Raw genomic sequence first — 21,545 nt, forward strand, 5'->3', positions numbered from 1 at the left:
CCAGGCTTAGATAATAAAGTTGATCATTCATCTGAACCCCTCCGGAACAAAAGGCATTGATGGAAACCATCTGCTTATACCGGTGAGTTCTAGTTCTAGATCACCTCTCTCCACACTGTCCAACATATTTAGAGCTGTTTATGTATAAGACCATTGCATAGGTCTTTGTCTGAGTTCACTTCTTTTACAGTGACAGTTTTCATGTTAGATAGTGTTGTGAATAACTGGCACTAAGTACTTGTGAAGTGTATTTTTAAATAAATGCATGGGTCAGTGCACATCTTATAGCTGTCTCATGCAGTTCAACCAGTTTAACTGTTTAGACAGTCTGTCAGTGAGAACCATGTGAGGTAAACATTTACAAGAATTTACATCGAGTTCAGCCAAGTCCCAGTAAGGAGGATTTCACTGGATACTGAGGAAAAAATTTGCCAAGTACGTGACGTGGCATCAAACTAATGCGATGTATCCACCGCGCTCGGACGAGGTGTTATTACATTTCCCAGAAAAACACAAAACCTAATGTGTCTCTGCCTCTATCTCCTGCATCTCCTGCTTCGTCTGCAGACTGGCTGTGCCAGGGATGGCTTTTCAACCATTAACTCCAGGGAGCAGCAGACGAGTTCAGAGTTCACTCACTTTCATTTGCCCTCCTGTCGCTGTATTATTGTTGGACTGATAGTGGAAGCATCAGATTAATTGGCTTTCTCGGTAGAGGTTCTTGTCTGTGTGCTTGGTGGTGTTTTGGACGGAGTTGTGAAGCATTAAACTTTCTCTCTATTATTTTCATCCGCCTGTGTGATAATAGGATTTTTAAATTTGTTTAGGTGGCTTAACCTTGGCAGGAGTGTGTGTAGTATCAAATCAAGTTTCAACTAATGAAAGAAACAATAGCCAGGCAGAAGACACAGAGAGAGGCTTTTTAATATATGAGATAACATTCAGTGGGAGTGAGTCACAGTTTAACAAAACACCAAGGAAATGCCACTTTGTAAAACAAAAGTATTGGTCTTGCTCTGCATGGAGTGCTTGGCAAGTCAAAGGTTTACACAAAATAGACAGAAAGCAGGTGTATTTGCCGTGCATACACACACACACACACACACACACACACACACACACACACACACAAACAAACACACATAGTTCAATAACACTGTGTACTTCACCAGAAAAGTAGGACAATAAATTAGTGGCAATACACAAATGGAAATAAATGATGTAAAAATGTCTTAAATCTTTTTAAAAAATGTGACATAGAAATGTTGTGTGTATTTCACATGATATATTGTTAACAGAAATTACAGTATTTCAGTCATATCTTGATGGGAATAATGTAGTCGTCTTGCCTTCATGTTTCACATTTCTTCAAACATCCTATTTCCACGGAAAGATCTGTTGATATATATAACAGGCACAAGAATTTAATTATAGACTTGATTTATCAACTGCCTCTAAAATAAGCACCCAGCTGGATTATGTACAGGACAATTCTTACTTGTAAGATGAAGATGTTCTACCCTGTTAGTGTGTGTGGAATGTGGAATTTAGATGTAACAAGGGGTCAATTTCACCACATGTACATTGCTATTCTGTGTCTAAGGTCAAATCCATTCTCACTTTTAGCATGAATTTTTCAACTGCCATTGCTTAAATGACATTTGAGACTTCAAATTCTAACTCCTGAGTCCTTACCTATTATCCCATGCCCATTACTTGAGAGAGCCAGTCAATGGTCACATCTTTGAGGACATTGAGGGGCTGATCAAGAGAAAATGTTTTCCATATTTTTGACTCTGTCTCATGTTACAATATACAGCATGTTTTGAGTACACAAACAAGAAAACAAACCAGAACAAAATGTCTGGCCTATGCCAAGCACACATAATAAATTGCCCAGAAACCCGGTAACTGTTCTTGGCCTTGTGCCCCAGTTTCATAAGGCCAAGCGACATGCGCACAATAGCTTTAGATCATCTCCAAAGGTGCACTTTTGGTGTGCCCACATTTTACATACATTCGTTACATATTCTCAAAACTTACTGTACATCAGCTGTTCTATATGAAATCATGTGAGCTTTCCACCTCTCAAAGGAGTTTATTCACTAATAATTGCAACTTTTTAACATTAAAAAATCACACTGTATTATCCACATTCACAATATGTACACTCATCAACACTCTAGGAAGCATTTAATACCACTGGTATTGTTATAAAAATTAGAATATAACCTCCACCATCATCGAACATGTTCTGAATGCCTTTTTAAAAAATCTGATACCGCATGGCACAGTCCTCCTTTCCGTGATCACAAAATTCATAGTTTACCCACCTCTTATCTTACCACTACACCCCTGGTCAGTTGTGACTGTATACAGTCCCTTATGATGTGCTGATGGTTTGAACAGTTCAGCTCAGCTCAGGACACCAAGCACACACCTCATTTCCTTCCTTCGCTCGTTGAAGATGCAGAGAGTAAGTTAATGTTTCCTCAACTCATAGAGGCAGGTCTCACAGGTAATGAATAGCTCCACAGGCCTTACATGTAAATACTGCTTCAAACAGATCACTTACTTAAATACAGATCAAAGCTGGCTATGTCTGGGATTTACTCAGTCTTTACATGGGAATGCATATAGACCCTTTCAAGAGAGTTCCATTATCAGCATCATAGTTGGCCCCACAAGGCTTCCGTTTTATCATTCCATATGTTATCTTAATGCAGAGGAAGTAGATTGTGAACCAAATACAGTAGAACGTTCAAGCATTGTTTTTGTTTTTATTGTTGAAAGGGTCCATACTTTAAGAGAACATGCCCAAACATGTTTTACCAGTGAATCAGGAAACTAAAGTTTGTTTATATTAGCATTTTGTTAGCATTGAGTTACCCCGCAACAGACATGAGGGTTGCCACCTGTCCAGGATTTCCTGATTGTCCAGGATTTTCATGGTCTGTCCAGGAAAATAAAAATAAAAATCCTGGACACTGAATGTCCCGGATTTTTGTACATGATGCGCAAAATGTGTATTTCAGTTTAATTGAAGCGTGCCTACGTCCATAAACATATGCACAGCCTTATTGGCTCTACAAAAATGACAAATGGCATAACATGGGTGGTGGTGGTGGGGGCACGCACTGTGGAGGTTCATTAGAAATGGTAAGGTGGAGAGGGAGAGTGTGTGGGACAAGGAGAGACAGAGAAAGGAAAGTTTATTCCACATTAGCAAAAAAGCAGAACCTAATTATGTATTCCACCTTTTTTCTCAATACAGCCCCCAGGTGTCCACAACTACAAACTGTTGAAAATATAACAAAATAATAAAGGTCTGCTATTAAATAAAGCAATTAGCTAAACAAATAACTAGAAATTGTCATTCTTACTAATTTTAGCTATACAATTGTCGCTTAGAATGACGGTTTTTATCTTAGATGTGCGAAAGGCATCGTTGCTTACAAACAAAAAGGTCGATTGGATGGTCAAAATGTCCAGGATTTTTGTCAGACACAGGTGGCAACCCTATAATCAATCCATTTGAGAATTTTCATTTAAATAAGTGCCACTCTTAAGTAGTACGGAGCCCTAGAGGTGTCATTGCAAAATGTTTTGCATGTTGAGAGAATGTGCGCTCGTTTTACTAAATTGTGCTCTCGTTTTACTACATTGTGCACTTGTTTTACTAAATCGTAAGCTCGTTTTACTAAATTTGTGCGCTCTGTTTACTAAATTGTGTGCACAATTTACTATATTGTGCTCTCGTTTTACTATAGTGTGCGCTCATTTTACTAAATTGAGCTCTCATTTTAAGCATAGAACGATGGCACAATTTTTTAAACGAGTGCACTATTTACTAAAACGAGCGCACGATTTACTAAAACGAGGGCACGATTTATTAAAACGAGAGCACAATTTGTGAACATGGTTATAGAACATTGTGTGCACGATCTACTTAAACGTGGCCACAATTTGTAAAACGTGCACTCAATATTGTCTTGACACATGTAAACATGAGCACGTTAGGCTATAGTATATTCGAGATCTCGATCTACTAAAACGCACCCACGAATAATTAAAACGTGGGCTCGAAGAAATTAAATTGTGTGCACAAAAACGTAGTGTGGTGTCAAGGGTGGCTATAGGTGGGAGAGCAGAGCAGATGATTGTGTGTTTGCACAGGCCCCTTGTCATCTTCGTCCAGCTGAATGTTTGCCGAAGTTTTGAGTGTTTGTTGAGGTCCAAGTTTATGCAGAGCTGTGGTGCTTATCGCGAACGGTGTGAGCTACATAGCGTGAGAAGCTGAGCATCGTGTAGGCCACTGTTTATGTCTCCCGTTTCATAGTCCGTATCAAAGCTCACTGCGTTGTGTGCATCATACTGGTGTGCGGGTGGGTTATATGGTGAGGCCCATCGGGCGCTAGAGGGAACCTTATTGTATTGGGTGGGTATTACTACTAATAAGCAGTAGCCTATTTGTACCAACAGCAGTAGGTCTACGTGTTGTAATTGTTTGGGAGCTTGTCGCTGTGTGTGCTTCGATTGCCTTCACAGTTAACGTAGGCTTTAGTCAACAATCCAGGAGGTAGTGAAAACCGGTCATTACAACAGAGCCCGAGTAGCCTATGTAGCCTAGTAGAATTTCCCCATTATGGGTCTCCATAGCTGGCGGTTGACACCACAAGTGACCCTGCTACAAAGAGTCCGCTATAAACCATCCTGACCACCTAAAGGCTTTAATTAGCTGCCTACGGTTATCATCACATTACCAATATGAACTGTAATGTTACAGACAGCTGTAGGCCTAGTCCATGCCAAGGTAAAACGAAGTTGCCACCACAGCACAGCGAGCGGTGAGAAAATGTCGGGAATTACTAAATGTGAGCACGAAAATAGGCCTACATATTTCGAGAGAACATCATCAAGCTTTGACTATTTGTAGATGCTCTGAACATAGTATTTCTTCAGGGTTGGTAGTGCATGAAGCCTTTAAGTACCTAACCTAGCCACTGAAATTAATGGGAGGGGGGAGGGGGGGTTTAGGGTCTGTACTTCTTCACTTTCACCCAGCTCTCCATGTAACACCTTCATGTTCTATTAACCTGTTGAGGAGTGAATTATTTTCCTGTTTCCTTCTAGAATTGTACGCAAACAATCTAGAGTTTCAGTGTTGTCAATATAGTCTATGGGGAAAATCTCTGAGGGTAATTGTCACATCATAATGTGGAACATTCTAATCACATTTTCGTGACCGTACTCCTCAACAGGAGCAGCTCTCCCATGTCCAGGGGTTGGGGGGAGCGTTGGGGGAGCGGTGCTGCCCCCTCATGTGGTGGAGGTCTGGGTGAGGCTCCTCTGGCTGCCGGTGCTCTTGATGGCGCAAGCGGCAGTGCTGGAGCTGGTGTAGGTGCTCTTGCGATTGGGCTGCCGGTCGCAGTTACAGGGTGGAGCACGCAGACAGCGGTGCAGCAGGTCGTGGAACAGGTGGCCAGCAAAGAACATGTAGATCCACGGGTTGCAACAGCTATTGAGGCTGGCCAGAAGCATGGCGATGATAAAAGGAAGAGCTAGAATGAAACAAAAAACTCTTTAAATTCTAAAATTCTATAAAATAATAAATTCTCTTAAAATAATAAATTCTTCAGTCAAATAAGCCAAACCTTTGATAGTTAATGAAGCCATTGCTCAATGAACTGAACTGAATGAACTGAAATTCATTCTCCCATATCATATTTCAGATGAGAATGAGAAATTACATAATCATACTTAATGAAACTTCTTTCATTTAAAAGGTTATTTCGAAAAACTCATATTTCCAAAATGTCATATTTCCAAAGCAAATCCTCTCCCACAAAAGGAATAGATTTGGATTTTGATTATTAGTCTGATTGCAAGTTTATTACATACTGTAGTAAATTGAGACAATATTTTGTCTGTGAAAATCCAATGGCATTTAAATTACAATATACATGCTGAATGACAAATTCACTCAATTAATGAAAAACACAATATATAGTCCTTGAAAATGTTCAACCATTCATTCTCTTACTATTTAGTAAAATAATCGAAAGTACAATCACCCCTATTTAGCATTCAGTTGTCATGTCTAGATCCTTAACAACTAGTTATAGTTGCAGTAATATGGATGGTGCACATAGGGGGATTGCAGGGGGAGGAAAGAATGCTGATATGAATGATATAAAGGCTATATATTATAATATAGTATATATAAAACAACTATATATTATACACTGTATATAAAGGCCTCTCCAAAGCTGCAGTACTAAAGTCCCTCATGCTACAGGCATTGTTGACATTGTTTACAAAGCAAGGGGCAGTGTGATGGATTTATCTTAGAAATGCTCATTGCTGTGACCTTTCACAGTTTCCATCAAGTTGTGTCTTTACTACATTCATCCCCATTAGCAAGGAGAATTAGCCTTTTATGTGTTTAAACATATCACTCCTCCAGACCAGGTCGTTCAGATGGAACACTCTATAAAGTGTTGTTATGCACGGGCCATTTGACAGAGAGGTTGACTCAGCGATTTGCAGTTGACATATGGTTTTATATGACCGAAAAAACTGACATTAACATATTTGATTCTCATCCCCTTTGTGGTGGAGAAGACTCTGAAGACTCCATTAGCGCATGGTGCCATGTCATGGTCTGTCAGATAAATCAGGGACAGTCATCAGCATAAAAGCATAAGGCTCTTCTGTCGACAGACAGAGAGGAGTCTGATACTCTCCTGATAGCAAAACCGAGTGGCAACCGTGACAGGTCACTTCCATTATGTGTGAACTTGCATTTTCAGCTACTTTGCACTTTTCTAGGGACACATGACAGATATTTCGTATTACAATGCTTATTATTCCCCTACAAGTACTATCCGATGGACATGCGGAGTGGAGAGTATTTCCCCCCTTTCTCAAAAAGTAGATGCATTGTCCATTTCAGACCAATATATATCAGCCTTGAAATTGTGATTAGGGGATCTAAAGCTTTGCACCACTGTATGTGAACCTGTAAATTGGTATACATTCCAATAGAAGAGTGACTTGGAATACTGGGCGACGTTAGGGACTTCCATGGCCAGACAAATACCATCAAAGATGGTATGTAAATTGGTATACATTCCAATAGAAGAGTGACTTGGAATACTGGGCGACGTTAGGGACTTCCATGGCCAGACAAATACCATCAAAGATCTGGCAGAGAGTAAAAATGCCAGAGGTTTAGCTTGTATCTCTCCAGCGGGTAGAGCAACTGTTGAAGTCACTAGCGTCTATCAGTGTTTTTACTGTTAAATCTTTACACCCCCCCCCATTTTGAGTTTTTGCTCGAATTCGCAAACCGCCTACTAACAATGGCCCTATTTCCACATACTTTGACTTACATTCAAGTGCTTGACATCTAGCAGAGGCCTAGTAGATTATTTTGGTACCAATAGATTGACTGTGTGATGAACTGTCAGAGAGTGGCAAAGGGTAGAATGATGATTTGATGATTCAGTTTTTGTACATCTCTGGAAATGACCACATTCTACCCTCTTAGTCATTTATTTTGTCTTGGAAACACTGAGGCCCACTACCAGGTCTTGTGAATCTGTATCTCAAAGTAGATCAATATAGAATGAAATATGAGTAGACCATTATTTGCCAAGATATGCTCATGCGTTTTGTAAAATGCCCTATGGAAACTCCCCATAGGACTTTTGGCTACCCAAAATGCATACTGAAAATAACATGCTTACTGTGTGGCAACCTCTTGGTGTAGAAGCATAATCCTGGTCTCAAATGAAAGGTAACACTTTGAGGTTTCTTGTAGACTATTTGGAATGTATGTCCTGGGGTTCTGATGACTACACAAAATATGGAATGAGAAAACAAAAGTCTCTATTTTTGCATTTTCTTTGTTGGTTCAATGGATGGGTATAAGATGGACTATACATCTGCACAATTAATATTGGATAATTGGACAGTTCAATTTCTAGGGATTCCTGTGAATATTTCAATACCCAATATGCAGCATCTACTTATTGCTAAGGCAGAGAGGGGGGGCATTTTTGATCAAATTTAATTGAGACATAGCCAGATTAATCTGACAATGTAAAGCACTATACAGATTGTACATGAAAAATGTTGTCATATATAGATTCCCAAAAGTTCAAGCTTTTAAAGGGGAACTTGGCAACTATTTCAACGTAATAAACCCGTTTAGAAATCATTCGGATGGTTAAATGACCTGTTCCGGTGAAAATGGTGACTTTCCCCACTGCGCCTAGCGTCCCCAGGCGGAAAACCAACCTTGCAACATTGAGACTTACCGTCCCGGAAAGAGAAGTGAGAAACAAGAAACTCGTTTTAAATCGTGTTTCTTACCTTGTAACATCCACATAGTTCTGCCAAACTTATGCTAACCGTTCGCTAGCTTGTAAACAAATCCATGTGCTTTATCGTTACTTTTTCCCACAGTTTGAAATAGCATAATGCACAATTTCTCCAGCAGAGGGGGAAATCCTGCCAAGTTTCCCTTTAAATGGTATATACTATTACTATGATACATAGCAATATGGTGCATACAATTGATTTAGAATGTTAGGGGGAGGTGGGGGGCACTGCAATTGTCCCGCCTGCGGGACACCCGCAGTGTAACCAGTTGTAAAGCATTATTCATGTATATAAAACCCTACACATTTTCAGATTGTATATGTTTCATAGAAATGGTGTCCTCAACATTGCTTAGAAGAAGAAGCCCCTAGTCTAGAGAATGTGATTCTCATGCAGTTGTAACGGAGTAAAAAGAGTTGCTAGTTAAATTATATTAAAATTGATGCAATTATGCCATCTAGAGGCAGGTTGATTTAGTGTGACAGTGGGATTCGCGTTGCATTTACCCAGACTGGAGATTACGAGATACTGGGTAAGTCACGCAATTTGGGAGGTCTGGGATAAACAATGTTTTCTTGTAATTCTAAGTACATATGTCTCGTATTTTGTCATGTAATGTACTTATAATGATTTCAGTTAACTATTTTGAGTTCAGTTGATGATTTATGTGTCTTGTAAAGTCATGTTTAAGAGACTTGCAACGAAGCATATTTTCATGTGAACTAGCGTGCTAATTGTCACTTGCTTTACATGTTATTTAGATTGTTGTCCCGAGATCTATTTGCTGAACCCACAATTCCACACTGTCATACTTTGTTCCAGGTAACTATTCTTATGTTGTGTAAATGGTTTCATCGTCATGTTATTCTCATTGTGCAAGCTGCCTTATACATTAGCTTTATATGGATAAGCAGCTTGCGCTAGCTTAGCTATATTGTAGACCAGCGTGGTAGTTTGGAGATTAGCCACATGTGCTCGAGTGCTGCGTTTGCAATGATAAACATGTTCCTTATTTTGTTATTTCAATATAATGTAAAATGGATCAAGTAGTTTCACTATTGTAATGTTGAAATGTACTGTATGTATGTTGTGTAATTCAAGGCTTATATCAGATATTCTAAAACTTAGCTACTATACGATCACACACAGTTTTATTTTGTTTCATAGATATATCATTTACATTTGCAACTAGCACAAATATATTCAGGTATTTGTAGGCTATAGCATTTACCCAGACTAGAGATTACGAGATACTGGATTGTTGTCCCGAGATCTATTTGCTGAACCCACAATTCCACACTGTCATACTTTGTTCCAGCAATAAAGAAACCTGATCCAAGTGGTTGTCCGTGGTGATGTGTAGAAGCAACAGTAGAATGGAGTGACCCGTCACATTGGTGCCGTGACTCATCGATTTGAAGTTGGATCTTCACCTCGACCCGGGACCATTCTACTGGACGGCTTCGTCACACTGTCAGGTGGACAGCGTATCGCTTCACACATTAGTGTAGGCCTCAGTTGTTTTTATTTACTTTTCTTTGCTAGCCCTTTTCTGACTATATTTCATGCAGTTGTTAGTGATTGACTGATACTGTGTTACTGATTGTTTGATATTGCATGATACTCCAATATGAGCTACAGGCGAGGGTATATCAGTACGCCTTTTGGTGAAAGCCTTGGTAGAGGGAGGGGGATTCCAATAGTTTTGGATTTTGATAGTCCTGTTCAGGGAGGTGACGTTCATGTGGTGGGGGATAGTCAGATTGCCGCAGCGGCCCCTATAGTTAGTGGGGTCGGGTTTTCTTCCCAGAATCACCACACTGAGCATGCACCAAACACACAGGTTGTTGATACGTCCACCCCAATCACTACTCCCCTGTTACCTGACATAGTGAGTCAAATGAGTGACATAATTAGGAATGTTGGTCAGCAGCTGGCTGATAGCGTTATTGCGCGCCTCAGCCCAACACAAGCAGTGCCCGCGCCTAGCACAGCACACATGCTCAGCACACCCACTAACACATCCACACAGAGTCTGGACCTGTCTCAAGTTCAACTGGTGCCTCACAGGAAGGTGAAGGAGCCTCCAACCTTCAGAGGGGATAGCACAGACACAGTGAATGTTCGTGAGTGGGAAGACTTAATGAGGAGTTACGTAAAGAAAACAAATATCAAAGCAGAGCAACAAGCAGAAGAAATACTCACGCATCTCAGAGGCAAAGCAAAAGATGTTGTAAAGTTTGGGATTCGGAACAGTGGCATTAAAGTAATTGAGAACCCGGAAGCCATCTATGGTCTTCTACGTAAACATTTTGCTGCCGTCCCCTGTTCACCCCTCCCCCTAGCAGACTTTTACACTACACTGCCAAAGAGCGATGAGGGTGCATATGACTACTGGCTGAGGCTCCATCAGGCTGCAGATGTTGCCACTGTCCGGCTTAAAGAACAAGGTAAAACACTAGACTGCCCTGCTCTTGAAGTGACGCGTATGTTTATCAAGAATTGTCCATCTAGAGAGCTTGCCATGACGTTCAGGTCAAAGACAATAGATAAGTGGTCTGTTGAAGAGGTCCAAGATGTGCTAGATGAATATCACAATGAGATTCGCTCTAAGGGTACTGTATCTGTGAATAGGAAACTCAATGAGAATGTGCACGTGAACAAGGTTGAAATGCAGTGCGCTGGTGCGTCTTTACCTGACAGACAGGACCTTCATGCAGCCAAGTCGACTGAGTCCCCTGCTCTTAACCGTGTCATCACGATGTTAGAAAAAATTCTACTTCAGAGAGCTACTCCTGCTCAGGCCATGTCAAACAGGGCGTCTACGCCTAGACTTCCCAGGATTGAGGGTCTGAATAGCATGCCATGTGCTGTATGTAGTGATGCTAAACACTCTGCCTTGACTCACTGTCGTGACAAGAAACTCTGCTTTCTGTGCCATTCACCTGACCACTCCAGACGCAGCTGTCCGGCACAAGAGAAATCCGCTCAGTCGGGAAACTGATGGGTCTGCATCAAGAGGAGGACAGTGCAGACCCTGTTTGTGAGCCTCCCACTGACGAAACAGAGGATTTTGAGTCACTATACAAGTCATTCAGTTCCAAAGTACCCTCGAACAAAACCGTTGTATTTCAAGGCCTACATAAAATACAGAAGTCTGATAGTTTGTTCTATACCACTATCTCGGCGGCAAACATTACTCTGAAAGCAATGATAGATAGTGGTTCCATGGCATGCACACTGAGCGAAGCAGCAGAAGCACGCCTCTTGCAGCATAACTCAGGCCTGAGAAAATATTCTGCTGATGGGGTCATCATTGTCGGTTGTGGCGGTCATCAAGTCACACCTAAGGCTATATATGATGTGGATGTGGTGGTGTATGATTGCAAGATGGTCATTCCAATGCTTGTGGTGCCTGGCCAGACTGATGAAGTGATATTGGGTAGCAATGCTATTAAGAAGATTCTTCATTTCATGAGAAAGACTGACAGCTATTGGCGGTTGATGTCCGAACCCAGTGGTGGCAGTGATGAGGATTGTCATCACTTCTTCTCTGTTCTTTCAAATATGGAGAAGTGGAGAGGTGAGACAGTGCCTGTCAAGGTTGGTACGCTGAAGTTGCAGCAGTGTGTGACTCTACAACCAGAGAGTGAGCATCTTGTGTGGGGCAAACTGCCTGCATCTGCGCCTATATCAGCAGGCAGCACAGTGGTTGTAGAACCAACTCAATCAAGATGCAGGCCAAGGAAAGTTTTGGTCGGCAGGATTGTTGCACCGATGTGGGGCGACAGATGGCTGCCAGTAAAGATCATAAACCCCACCACTGAGCCGGTAGTGTTAAAGAGAAACACAAAATTAGCAGATGTGTCTCCCTGCATCGCTGCCGAAGACTTATCTCAGCCTGACAGCATTCAAGCTTTCTCCCAGACTGTGACTGGTGCTTCTACGACAAGGTCCAGAGGAGATATCAAGAGAGCATTGGATGAGCTTGGTCTACATGACCTGGATCTGGATGCCTGTGAAGTCTCTGACCTGTGGACAGACAGGCTTTTGCAGATCATTGAGAGATATGAGACGATCTTTTCGCGACACAAGTTGGACTGTGGAGAGGCATCTGACTTTGTGCACAAGATACATTTGGTGGATGAAAAGCCGTTCCGCCTGCCTTACCGCAGAGTGCCACCAAACCACTATGAAAAACTAAGAACAGCTCTCAATGATATGGAAGAAAGAAGCATTATTCGTAAATCCAGCAGTGAGTATGCATCGCCACTTGTTCTTGTATGGAAGAAAAATGGAGATCTGCGCATCTGTACGGACTTCAGATGGCTTAATGCAAGAACGGTTAAGGACGCACACCCACTGCCTCATCAGGCCGATGCTCTCGCTGCACTTGGTGGAAATGTCTACTTTTCCACCATGGACCTGACCTCTGGGTTCTATAATGTACCTTTACATGAAGACCATAAGAAGTACACTGCTTTCTCTTCCCCCTTTGGTCTGCATGAGTACAACAGGATGCCTCAAGGTCTGTCTAACAGCCCAGCTACATTCATGCGAATGATGCTTTCCATTTTTGGAGATGAGAACTTCACCAGTCTCCTATGTTACCTGGATGACCTCATGGTATTTGCTCCGACTGAACAGCTAGCTCTTGAGCGTCTGGAGATGGTTTTCTCTCGCTTGAAGAACAACAACCTCAAGTTGGCTCCGAAAAAGTGCTACTTTCTGCGGAGAACAGTTAGGTTTCTTGGCCATGTCATCACTGAGTCGGGAGTGCAGACAGACCCTGGAAAGGTTGAAGCCATTGGCCAAGTACAGATGTCTGATCTGATGGACAGTGACGGTGTCTCTCCTTCACAGAAGAAAATTCGGTCCTTCCTAGGCATGGTGCTATACTATCAACATTTCATTTCAGGGTGTTCAGCTAAGGCCAGACCCCTTTTCAAGCTTCTTTCAGAACAAAACAATGGGGGAAAAGCTCAGAGAGGAAGGAAGCCAAAGAAAAAGTCTTGCAGTCCTGTGAAGCTCAAGCCAGAAGACTGGACCCCCGAGTGTCAGGATTCCTTTGACACTTTGAAGCACGATCTATTACACACTGTGACGTTAGTCAACCCTGACTTCGGGAAGCCGTTCATCCTGGCAGTAGACGCTTCGTTTGATGGGATTGGCGCTGTCATCTCCCAGCTCCAGCCTGGAGAAGAGGTTGCAAGGCCAGTGGCCTTTGCTAGCAAAACACTGTCACGTGCCCAATTGAACTACCCAGCGCATCGTTTAGAGTTCCTTGCTTTGAAGTGGGCTGTATGTGATAAGTTCTCCCACTGGCTGAAAGGGGTGCACTTCACTGCATGGTCTGACAACAACCCCTTGACCTACATCCTAACGAAACCCAGGTTGGATGCATGTGAACAAAGATGGGTGGCGAAACTAGCGGCATATGACTTCGATCTGAAGTATGTCCCAGGACCGAAGAATACCGTCGCTGATGCCCTAAGCCGTGAACCTTTTGTCCAGTCCTGTGTAAGCCATCGCCTGATGAAACAGCCTTACTTGTCTTTGTTGGATGAAGTCAATGGAGTTGTCACCGGCACAGTGCAAGATGCTTTTCGAATGACCACCAACTGTCAAGCCGTTCAGACCACCGATGACCATGGTGATGAAGCCCTGAGTCCCGAACCAGATCCCCATTTGTCTTTTGGAGGTGCTATCAGTGCTGAGGAGGTGTCAGCAGTCATGGATGCCCATCGCACTGGAGGGGTCTCTAGGTTGTCTTGCACAAGCCCAGAGTCACTGCAGCTGCCTGGGGAAGATCCATCCATTGCTATTCCACTCAGCCAATTGCACAATCTACAACAGCAAGATGCTGTAGTGAACAGAGTACTGTTTTATGTGCAGCGGCATAGGAGGCCAAGCGCTGGCGAGAGAGCAGCCGAGTCGAGCCCTGTGCTCAGGCTGTTGAAACACTGGAAGAAGTTGAGGGTGCGTAATGGACTCCTCTACAGAGTGAGGAGGGACCGCCACATGGACAGGAAGATCTTTCAGTTTGTCACCCCAGAAGCTCTGAAACAGCAAGTCCTTCATGGAGTTCATGATATAGCTGGTCACCAGGGCCGCTCAAGAACACTCTCTCTGGCCAGTGAACGTTTTTTTTGGACAGGCATGCAGAGAGATATCGTGAGTTATTTGAAGCACTGTCAGAGATGTATCTTAGGGAAGACTCCTGAACCAGATGCCCGAGCTCCTCTCGAGAATATTCGCACCTCAGCTCCCATGGAACTAGTTTGCATCGATTTTTGGACAGCGGAATTGGGTGACAAGAAGACCACTGATGTTCTTGTTGTCACAGACCATTTCTCGAAGCTAGCTCTCGCTTTCCCCTGTCGGAACCAGTCTGCAAAGCAAGTTGCCCGATGTCTTTGGGATAAATTTTTCTGCATCTATGGGTTCCCAAAAAGAATCCATTCGGATCAAGGAGCTAACTTTGAGAGCCGGCTTCTTAAAGATCTACTGGAGATGGCAGGTGTGCATAAATCCCATACGACTCCGTATCATCCCATGGGCAATGGCATTACAGAAAGGTTCAACAGAACTCTTGGAGGCATGATAAGAGCTCTTCCTCCGAAGTGCAAGTCCAGGTGGCCACAGATGCTCCAAATGCTGACCTTCTGTTATAATTGCACGGTGCATGAGACAACAGGCTTTGCACCGTTTTTCCTGATGTTCGGGCGGATCCCACGCTTGCCTGTCGATATCATGTTTCACCATGTTCTGGAGGACACCAACGTCGTCAGTCATCATGAGTTTGTGCACCACCTAAAGAGGGACCTATCAGAAGCAGCGCGGATTGCCCAAAACAATGCAACCGGAGAACAAGACCGTCATGCCAAAGTCTACAACCGAAAGGTCCGAGGAATGCCATTGTCTGTGGGTGACCGCGTGTTGCTGGCTAATCGTGGTGAGAGAGGAAAGAGAAAAGTCGCGGACAGGTGGGACTCAACTCCTTTCGATGTGGTGTCTGTGAGGTCTGCAGTTAATGTGTACCGAATCAGAGACGCTGTCACAGGGAAGGAAAAAGTCGTACACAGAAACATGCTGCTCCCTGTTGACTTCCTAACATTCCCTGGACAGGATGGGAATCTGGCATCTCTTGAGGAGTCACAGTCTAATAATTTGTGTGTCAGTGCTCAGAGTTCTATTGCAGCGGCTGATAAGGAGGACTCTCAGACGCGCACCATGAACTGGCTCATGCAGTCGCCGGTCCAGGCGGAAGTGGAGAGTGTTCCTGAGGAAGACGGCGTTGAGAAGGCCTTATCTGTAGATGCCTCCGGAGATTACCAGTCAGATGAACTGCAGGACCGTGTTCTTGATGTCTCTGTAACTGACCAAATCACTCATGCACACACTGACAAGTCACCAGATCCAGTACACGACATCACACACTTACCTGTTGATGGATCTGTTGCTCTTAGTGACACTCCACATCTAGATGACGTTAGACCAGAACAAGTTGTTTGTGCGCATCCTCCTAACACACAAGCCCCTTCAGTTGTCACAAGATGTGGGAGAAGTGTGAGGAATCCTAATAGGCTTATTTGTGAGATGTCAGGCCAAAGATTGTTGGGGAATGCTGAACCTATCATAGGGTCTGCATTTAGTTTCATTGCAGTGTCTATGGGAGTTTAGTATGTTCAATTAAACTGTTTTTTTTTTTTTTTTTTCTCATTGCCAACCTGATCTGTGATCTATTTCAGAACATTCTCTATACTATAAGGGCAAAGTTATGTACAACACTGTGAGATGTAGAGGGCATCTCTGTTTCTCTGTGATAAGTATGGGTTTTGGTACCACCCTGTATTTACGCACTTCTTATGGAAGACTTTATGATATTGAGATTTTGGTACATCGGTGCTCGAGATACACTTTTTTTTTCTTTCTCTTCTTTTCTTTCTGTCTGTCAGATTTTCATGCACGTTGCCTCATTTTAGCATAATTTAAGGGGGGTGTATGTAACGGAGTAAAAAGAGTTGCTAGTTAAATTATATTAAAATTGATGCAATTACGCCATCTAGAGGCAGGTTGATTTAGTGTGACAGTGGGATTCGCGTTGCATTTACCCAGACTGGAGATTACGAGATACTGGGTAAGTCACGCAATTTGGGAGGTCTGGGATAAACAATGTTTTCTTGTAATTCTAAGTACATATGTCTCGTATTTTGTCATGTAATGTACTTATAATGATTTCAGTTAACTATTTTGAGTTCAGTTGATGATTTATGTGTCTTGTAAAGTCATGTTTAAGAGACTTGCAACGAAGCATATTTTCATGTGAACTAGCGTGCTAATTGTCACTTGCTTTACATGTTATTTAGATTGTTGTCCCGAGATCTATTTGCTGAACCCACAATTCCACACTGTCATACTTTGTTCCAGGTAACTATTCTTATGTTGTGTAAATGGTTTCATCGTCATGTTATTCTCATTGTGCAAGCTGCCTTATACATTAGCTTTATATGGATAAGCAGCTTGCGCTAGCTTAGCTATATTGTAGACCAGCGTGGTAGTTTGGAGATTAGCCACATGTGCTCGAGTGCTGCGTTTGCAATGATAAACATGTTCCTTATTTTGTTATTTCAATATAATGTAAAATGGATCAAGTAGTTTCACTATTGTAATGTTGAAATGTACTGTATGTATGTTGTGTAATTCAAGGCTTATATCAGATATTCTAAAACTTAGCTACTATACGATCACACACAGTTTTATTTTGTTTCATAGATATATCATTTACATTTGCAACTAGCACAAATATATTCAGGTATTTGTAGGCTATAGCATTTACCCAGACTGGAGATTACGAGATACTGGATTGTTGTCCCGAGATCTATTTGCTGAACCCACAATTCCACACTGTCATACTTTGTTCCAGCAATAAAGAAACCTGATCCAAGTGGTTGTCCGTGGTGATGTGTAGAAGCAACAGTAGAATGGAGTGACCCGTCACACAGTCAACCCTCATGCTGTGAGGTAGCTGACTTGCTTCTACACCTGCATAGAATGGATAGCATAAATGACTAGAAAAGGAGAGGCAGGCACATCCGTGTTGTAAAAAAGGGTCACAAACACAGGCTTAAGTCAACTGAAATTTTGTTGTGCTGATTGCCTATCGCCTCCTGTTGTTGTTCAGTGCTTCAGAGAGTCTGATATCTCACCAAGAAGCTTCTGTCTTGACACTTACTTCTTAACAAATTTTGCAGACTATTTACCAACCCTCTCATTGCCACTTTGATTTGTTGCAGCCATGACAGTCAGTGGTGAAATAAATAACTGCCATCCAACTCCTGTCAGTTCAGACATTGAGCATACCCCAAACAGACAGGGTGGCACGGATCCAAACAGTGGAAAAATAGTAGACACGCAATTGGAAGATGCAATGCCCCAGCATCATATTGGGGGTCTTTGGTTACCTAATGTTGAGAGAAACACAAAGTTCAGCTCAGTAAATGAGACAGGTGTTGTGACTATATGCAGCTAAAGGCTCTGACTGGTATTGCACTCTCTGTCAGAAGTGAAGCTTTAGGAAGATCTCTCTGACCTCTGTTCCAGAGGAGTAAACATCAGTGGCATTCATCTTGCACTTGACATCACAGAATAATCAAAAGTTGACGCTAATGGAGCTCCCTGCCACAAATAGAACTAAGGAAGTACTTTTTAGAAGGCTTCATGAAAGATCTTAAGAACTCGACTACTTTGAGTACAGGATATGAGGATCATAGGCCAGCTTAAGACTCTCGCTGCATTATTCAGCCATTTCCTTGGACCAGCTTCTCCATTGGAGATGCAGAGCAGACATGTATACACTACAAGGAAATGACACACTTTGGGTCTAGATCAAGATAAAAGAGACTTCCTTTGATGCTAGGGGACATTTAGTCCCATCGATAACCTCCCTGAGAGGGATGCGATCTTTGGCCTCCTCCTTTTGTGTTGCCCACCCCCACCCCCTCACACACACGAACAAAATGTCATTGAGAATGTACAGAGCACATACATGCCTAGAATGCATACATGTACTGTATTGCCGACTCTTTCATTTATGCAAATGGGCTTTGGAACATACAGTACTCAGTCTCAGTCAGTGTTAATACAATGCTCGCCCACATTGTCATGCCCCAGACAACACTCTCTGCCACTAGTCACTGACTCAGAGACAATACATTTCAATTATTTGTTATAATTCATTGTCCATTTAAGGGGTTCTAACTCCAAGGTGTATACTATTTTGCAATAGTGTAATGCATAGTTTCATCTGCATGGACTAAAATTAAGCTATTTTCACACAGAAGAGGGCAAGCCAATATGCTGTGGTAAAGAATACAACTGGTGAAGACTACTCCTAATATGAAACACTGTTGCTTTTGCACATACAGTAGTATTGCTTTCATACACATGCACTAAATACACTAGTAACAAAATATAAAACTAGATTTAAATCTAAAATACCAACCAATATGAATCTCTCTGTGGATAACAGTGTCAGCGAAATTAAAAATGCTCTAGAGCTTGAATTTCCCCTTGGGGATCAATAAAGTATATATCTATCCATATTTAATATAAACTTTTAATTTGGCAACATGTGTGGTAAATTAAATGTCTATTTAGAGTGATCAACCATTCGGTTTACCCTTCCACATCAGCATTAGCCTTGCTTATCAGTTTGTTTGTAATGATCCTTGCTATGATCATACCATGCAATTTACCTTTTACTCGCAATTTACAAAGGAGATTTAACTCCAACGCTTGTCAAATTAAAACAGGAAGCAGTGAGATCACTCACAGAACACCATGCACGTCAGCCTTAGAGAAAAGTATGGACTTTTCTGCATTGCGTCAACAAAAGCCTTTCGAGGACGCCTTGAGTCCAGCAAGTACTGTATGTGAAGATCAACAACAAAAACTAATTTTACATAGCCTATACGAGTTTTATAAATTATTGTCGATATACTTTTCAGAATTGCTCCAAATACTATAGCCTAATTAAGACAAATCTTTCTTTATATTCCAAATGTGATTTATTTCTTTATAAGATGTCGATATCAAATTGTTTACCTTGGGCAAGTTACAGTTTTAGCACTTTAATGAACCAAACCACAGGCCTACCTTCTCTAGGTGCGTCTGGGTCCCACGCTGACCACATCTGGACGAAGAAAAATGGTGTCCAGCAAATGATGTATGCTACAACGATTACAAAAGTCATTTTCACAGTTCTTATTTTGGCTTTAGAAATAAGTTTAACGCTGCTGACGCGGCTGAGAGCGCTCCCTTTGGAGGCTCGCGGTGTCAGGGAGATGCATTGCTCGCGCCTTGTCTTCAGTTTAAAGTTCTGCCAGATTTTAAAGCTTATCAGTCCATAACAAACACTCAGTATTGTCACTGGGAAGATGTAAATAGTAAGACTAATCCACGTGATGTAAGCTTTAGCTCCCCATGGCTGCACGAAGTCCCCCCAGCAATCAAATACCCCATTCCCCACTTCCTTTAGGGAGAAAATGTAGACTTGAGGGATGCTAAAAAGAAGACTGAACACCCATGAGATGATCACATAGAAGCGGTCTTTCCTCCGACGCAGAGACCGGAGTGGTTGACAGATCGCCAGGCATCTGTCAATTGACATTAGTACAAGCATATAGGTCGATGCGAACATGCCAACCACCTGCAGATATTTCACCAACCGGCAGAGAAAATCTGGCCCATAGAAGCGAAATGTAATATCCCAAATCAACTGAGGGAGTACCTGGAAGATAGCGACCACCAGATCGGCTATACTCAGGTGCTTCATGAAGTAGTACATCCTTGACTGGCTGTGTTTACTGGTGTGGATGGCCAAAAGTACGCACAAATTCCCGGCCAAAGCGAACACCAAGATAAGGACCAGGACGGTCACCTCCACTTTAGCAACCTCCTCATTTCGTTTCAGTGGATTCACGCTTGAGTTTACATTTCCCGTTTCGTTTCCTGAAGTTGAATTGGTCCATGTGCTGTTCACCATCCATATGTTGACATCTTTTAGGAAGTTCTCCATCATTCTTAAAAGTGGCTCCTGCGCAACTGGCGCACTGGTGTGACTGTCTATATTCATCAGTCCTTAAACATCCGCGACGACGCGCAGGTTGTAAAAATGACAGATGTGAAATGCTGACACGTTGCTCCCACTTTTACTGAAATGCATAGTGTTATGAAGCAAATGTCTCATTGGTGGTAGTTTTCCAGTCTGGTGCATTTGTCATGACATCAAACATATTTATCAAAAGTTAATTTCACGGCAATGTATTCCATTATATGGCCTCTGCTTTTGCATCGTCAGTAACAGACACTGCAAATAAACGACAACAGTCATTATATTTAGTGAAGAAGCAGATTCATTTTTAGCACATCTGAAAATTAATATAATATAACTAGTGTTGTCAATTATACAAGTTATACAATTTCATACTATACATAGGATATGGTAATTCAAATTAATCAAGAGAGCAAAAGAACAACTTACCAGATTAAATACTTTGAATTATTATTCGGATATTATTTCGGATCTTTATGCAAAACAAAAAATACTGCTGGCTTGTGTAAGCCTGAGTCCTGAATCCTGCCTTTTTATCTCCACAAGTCGCTGTGCTCCCGTGTTGTGTGAGCGTTTACGGGTAGTCCCGCAATATATGTAGGCACTTTCCGTTGAAATTCCCTTCTCCGGAATTTATGCATTTCTACCACTAGATGACAACATTCAGTTGGCGTGCGTAGGCTATACATTGGTGTTTGGACTGACTTCCTTTGACGGGTGAGCATAAACATCATGTTTAAAAACAAATCATTAGATTGACGGAATGTGAACCTGCTCCTGAACTTAATTAATTGACTTTTAAAATATTTGTATTTACTTAAATGCTATCTGAACGACCTTTATTGCGGAAACAGTAGCCAGACAATGCTGGCGTACAAACGAGCCTTTATTGTAAAGCCTTGGCACTTGATAAGTCAACAGGCCTACTCTATCTAAAAAATGTTTATGATTTGTAGGTGACTTCCCATTTCAATGAGTTGTTAAATATCTCAGACCGGATAGCATGGCTGTGCCCACTAAGGGTATGGGTTATTGGGAATAG

The 21,545-nt window shown here is 42.1% G+C and overlaps 1 protein-coding gene and 2 long non-coding RNA genes across 3 annotated transcripts; 1 reads left to right on the forward strand and 2 right to left on the reverse strand.

Moving 5' to 3' along the window:
* Positions 1–953: 953 nt before the first annotated feature.
* Positions 954–2,693, reverse strand: LOC121707251. The gene is made up of 3 exons (XR_006031275.1): positions 2,334–2,693; positions 1,696–1,761; positions 954–1,395 (listed from the first exon to the last, which is right to left on the reverse strand). It is a non-coding gene; the product is annotated as an uncharacterized LOC121707251 (long non-coding RNA).
* On the forward strand, positions 1,070–9,618 carry LOC121707250. The gene is made up of 3 exons (XR_006031274.1): positions 1,070–1,080; positions 7,419–7,425; positions 8,785–9,618. It is a non-coding gene; the product is annotated as an uncharacterized LOC121707250 (long non-coding RNA).
* Positions 4,931–21,022, reverse strand: oxtrl (oxytocin receptor like). The gene is made up of 3 exons (XM_042089660.1): positions 20,933–21,022; positions 19,546–20,758; positions 4,931–5,561 (listed from the first exon to the last, which is right to left on the reverse strand). The coding sequence occupies exons 2-3, from the start codon at positions 20,522–20,524 to the stop codon at positions 5,320–5,322; spliced, it is 1,221 nt and encodes a 406-aa protein (XP_041945594.1). The 5' UTR covers positions 20,525–20,758; positions 20,933–21,022; the 3' UTR covers positions 4,931–5,319.
* Between the last annotated feature and the right edge of the window lie 523 nt (positions 21,023–21,545).

Source organism: Alosa sapidissima, chromosome 4 (assembly GCF_018492685.1).
Source record: "Alosa sapidissima isolate fAloSap1 chromosome 4, fAloSap1.pri, whole genome shotgun sequence".
In the NCBI taxonomy this organism is placed as follows: Eukaryota; Metazoa; Chordata; class Actinopteri; order Clupeiformes; family Clupeidae; genus Alosa; species Alosa sapidissima.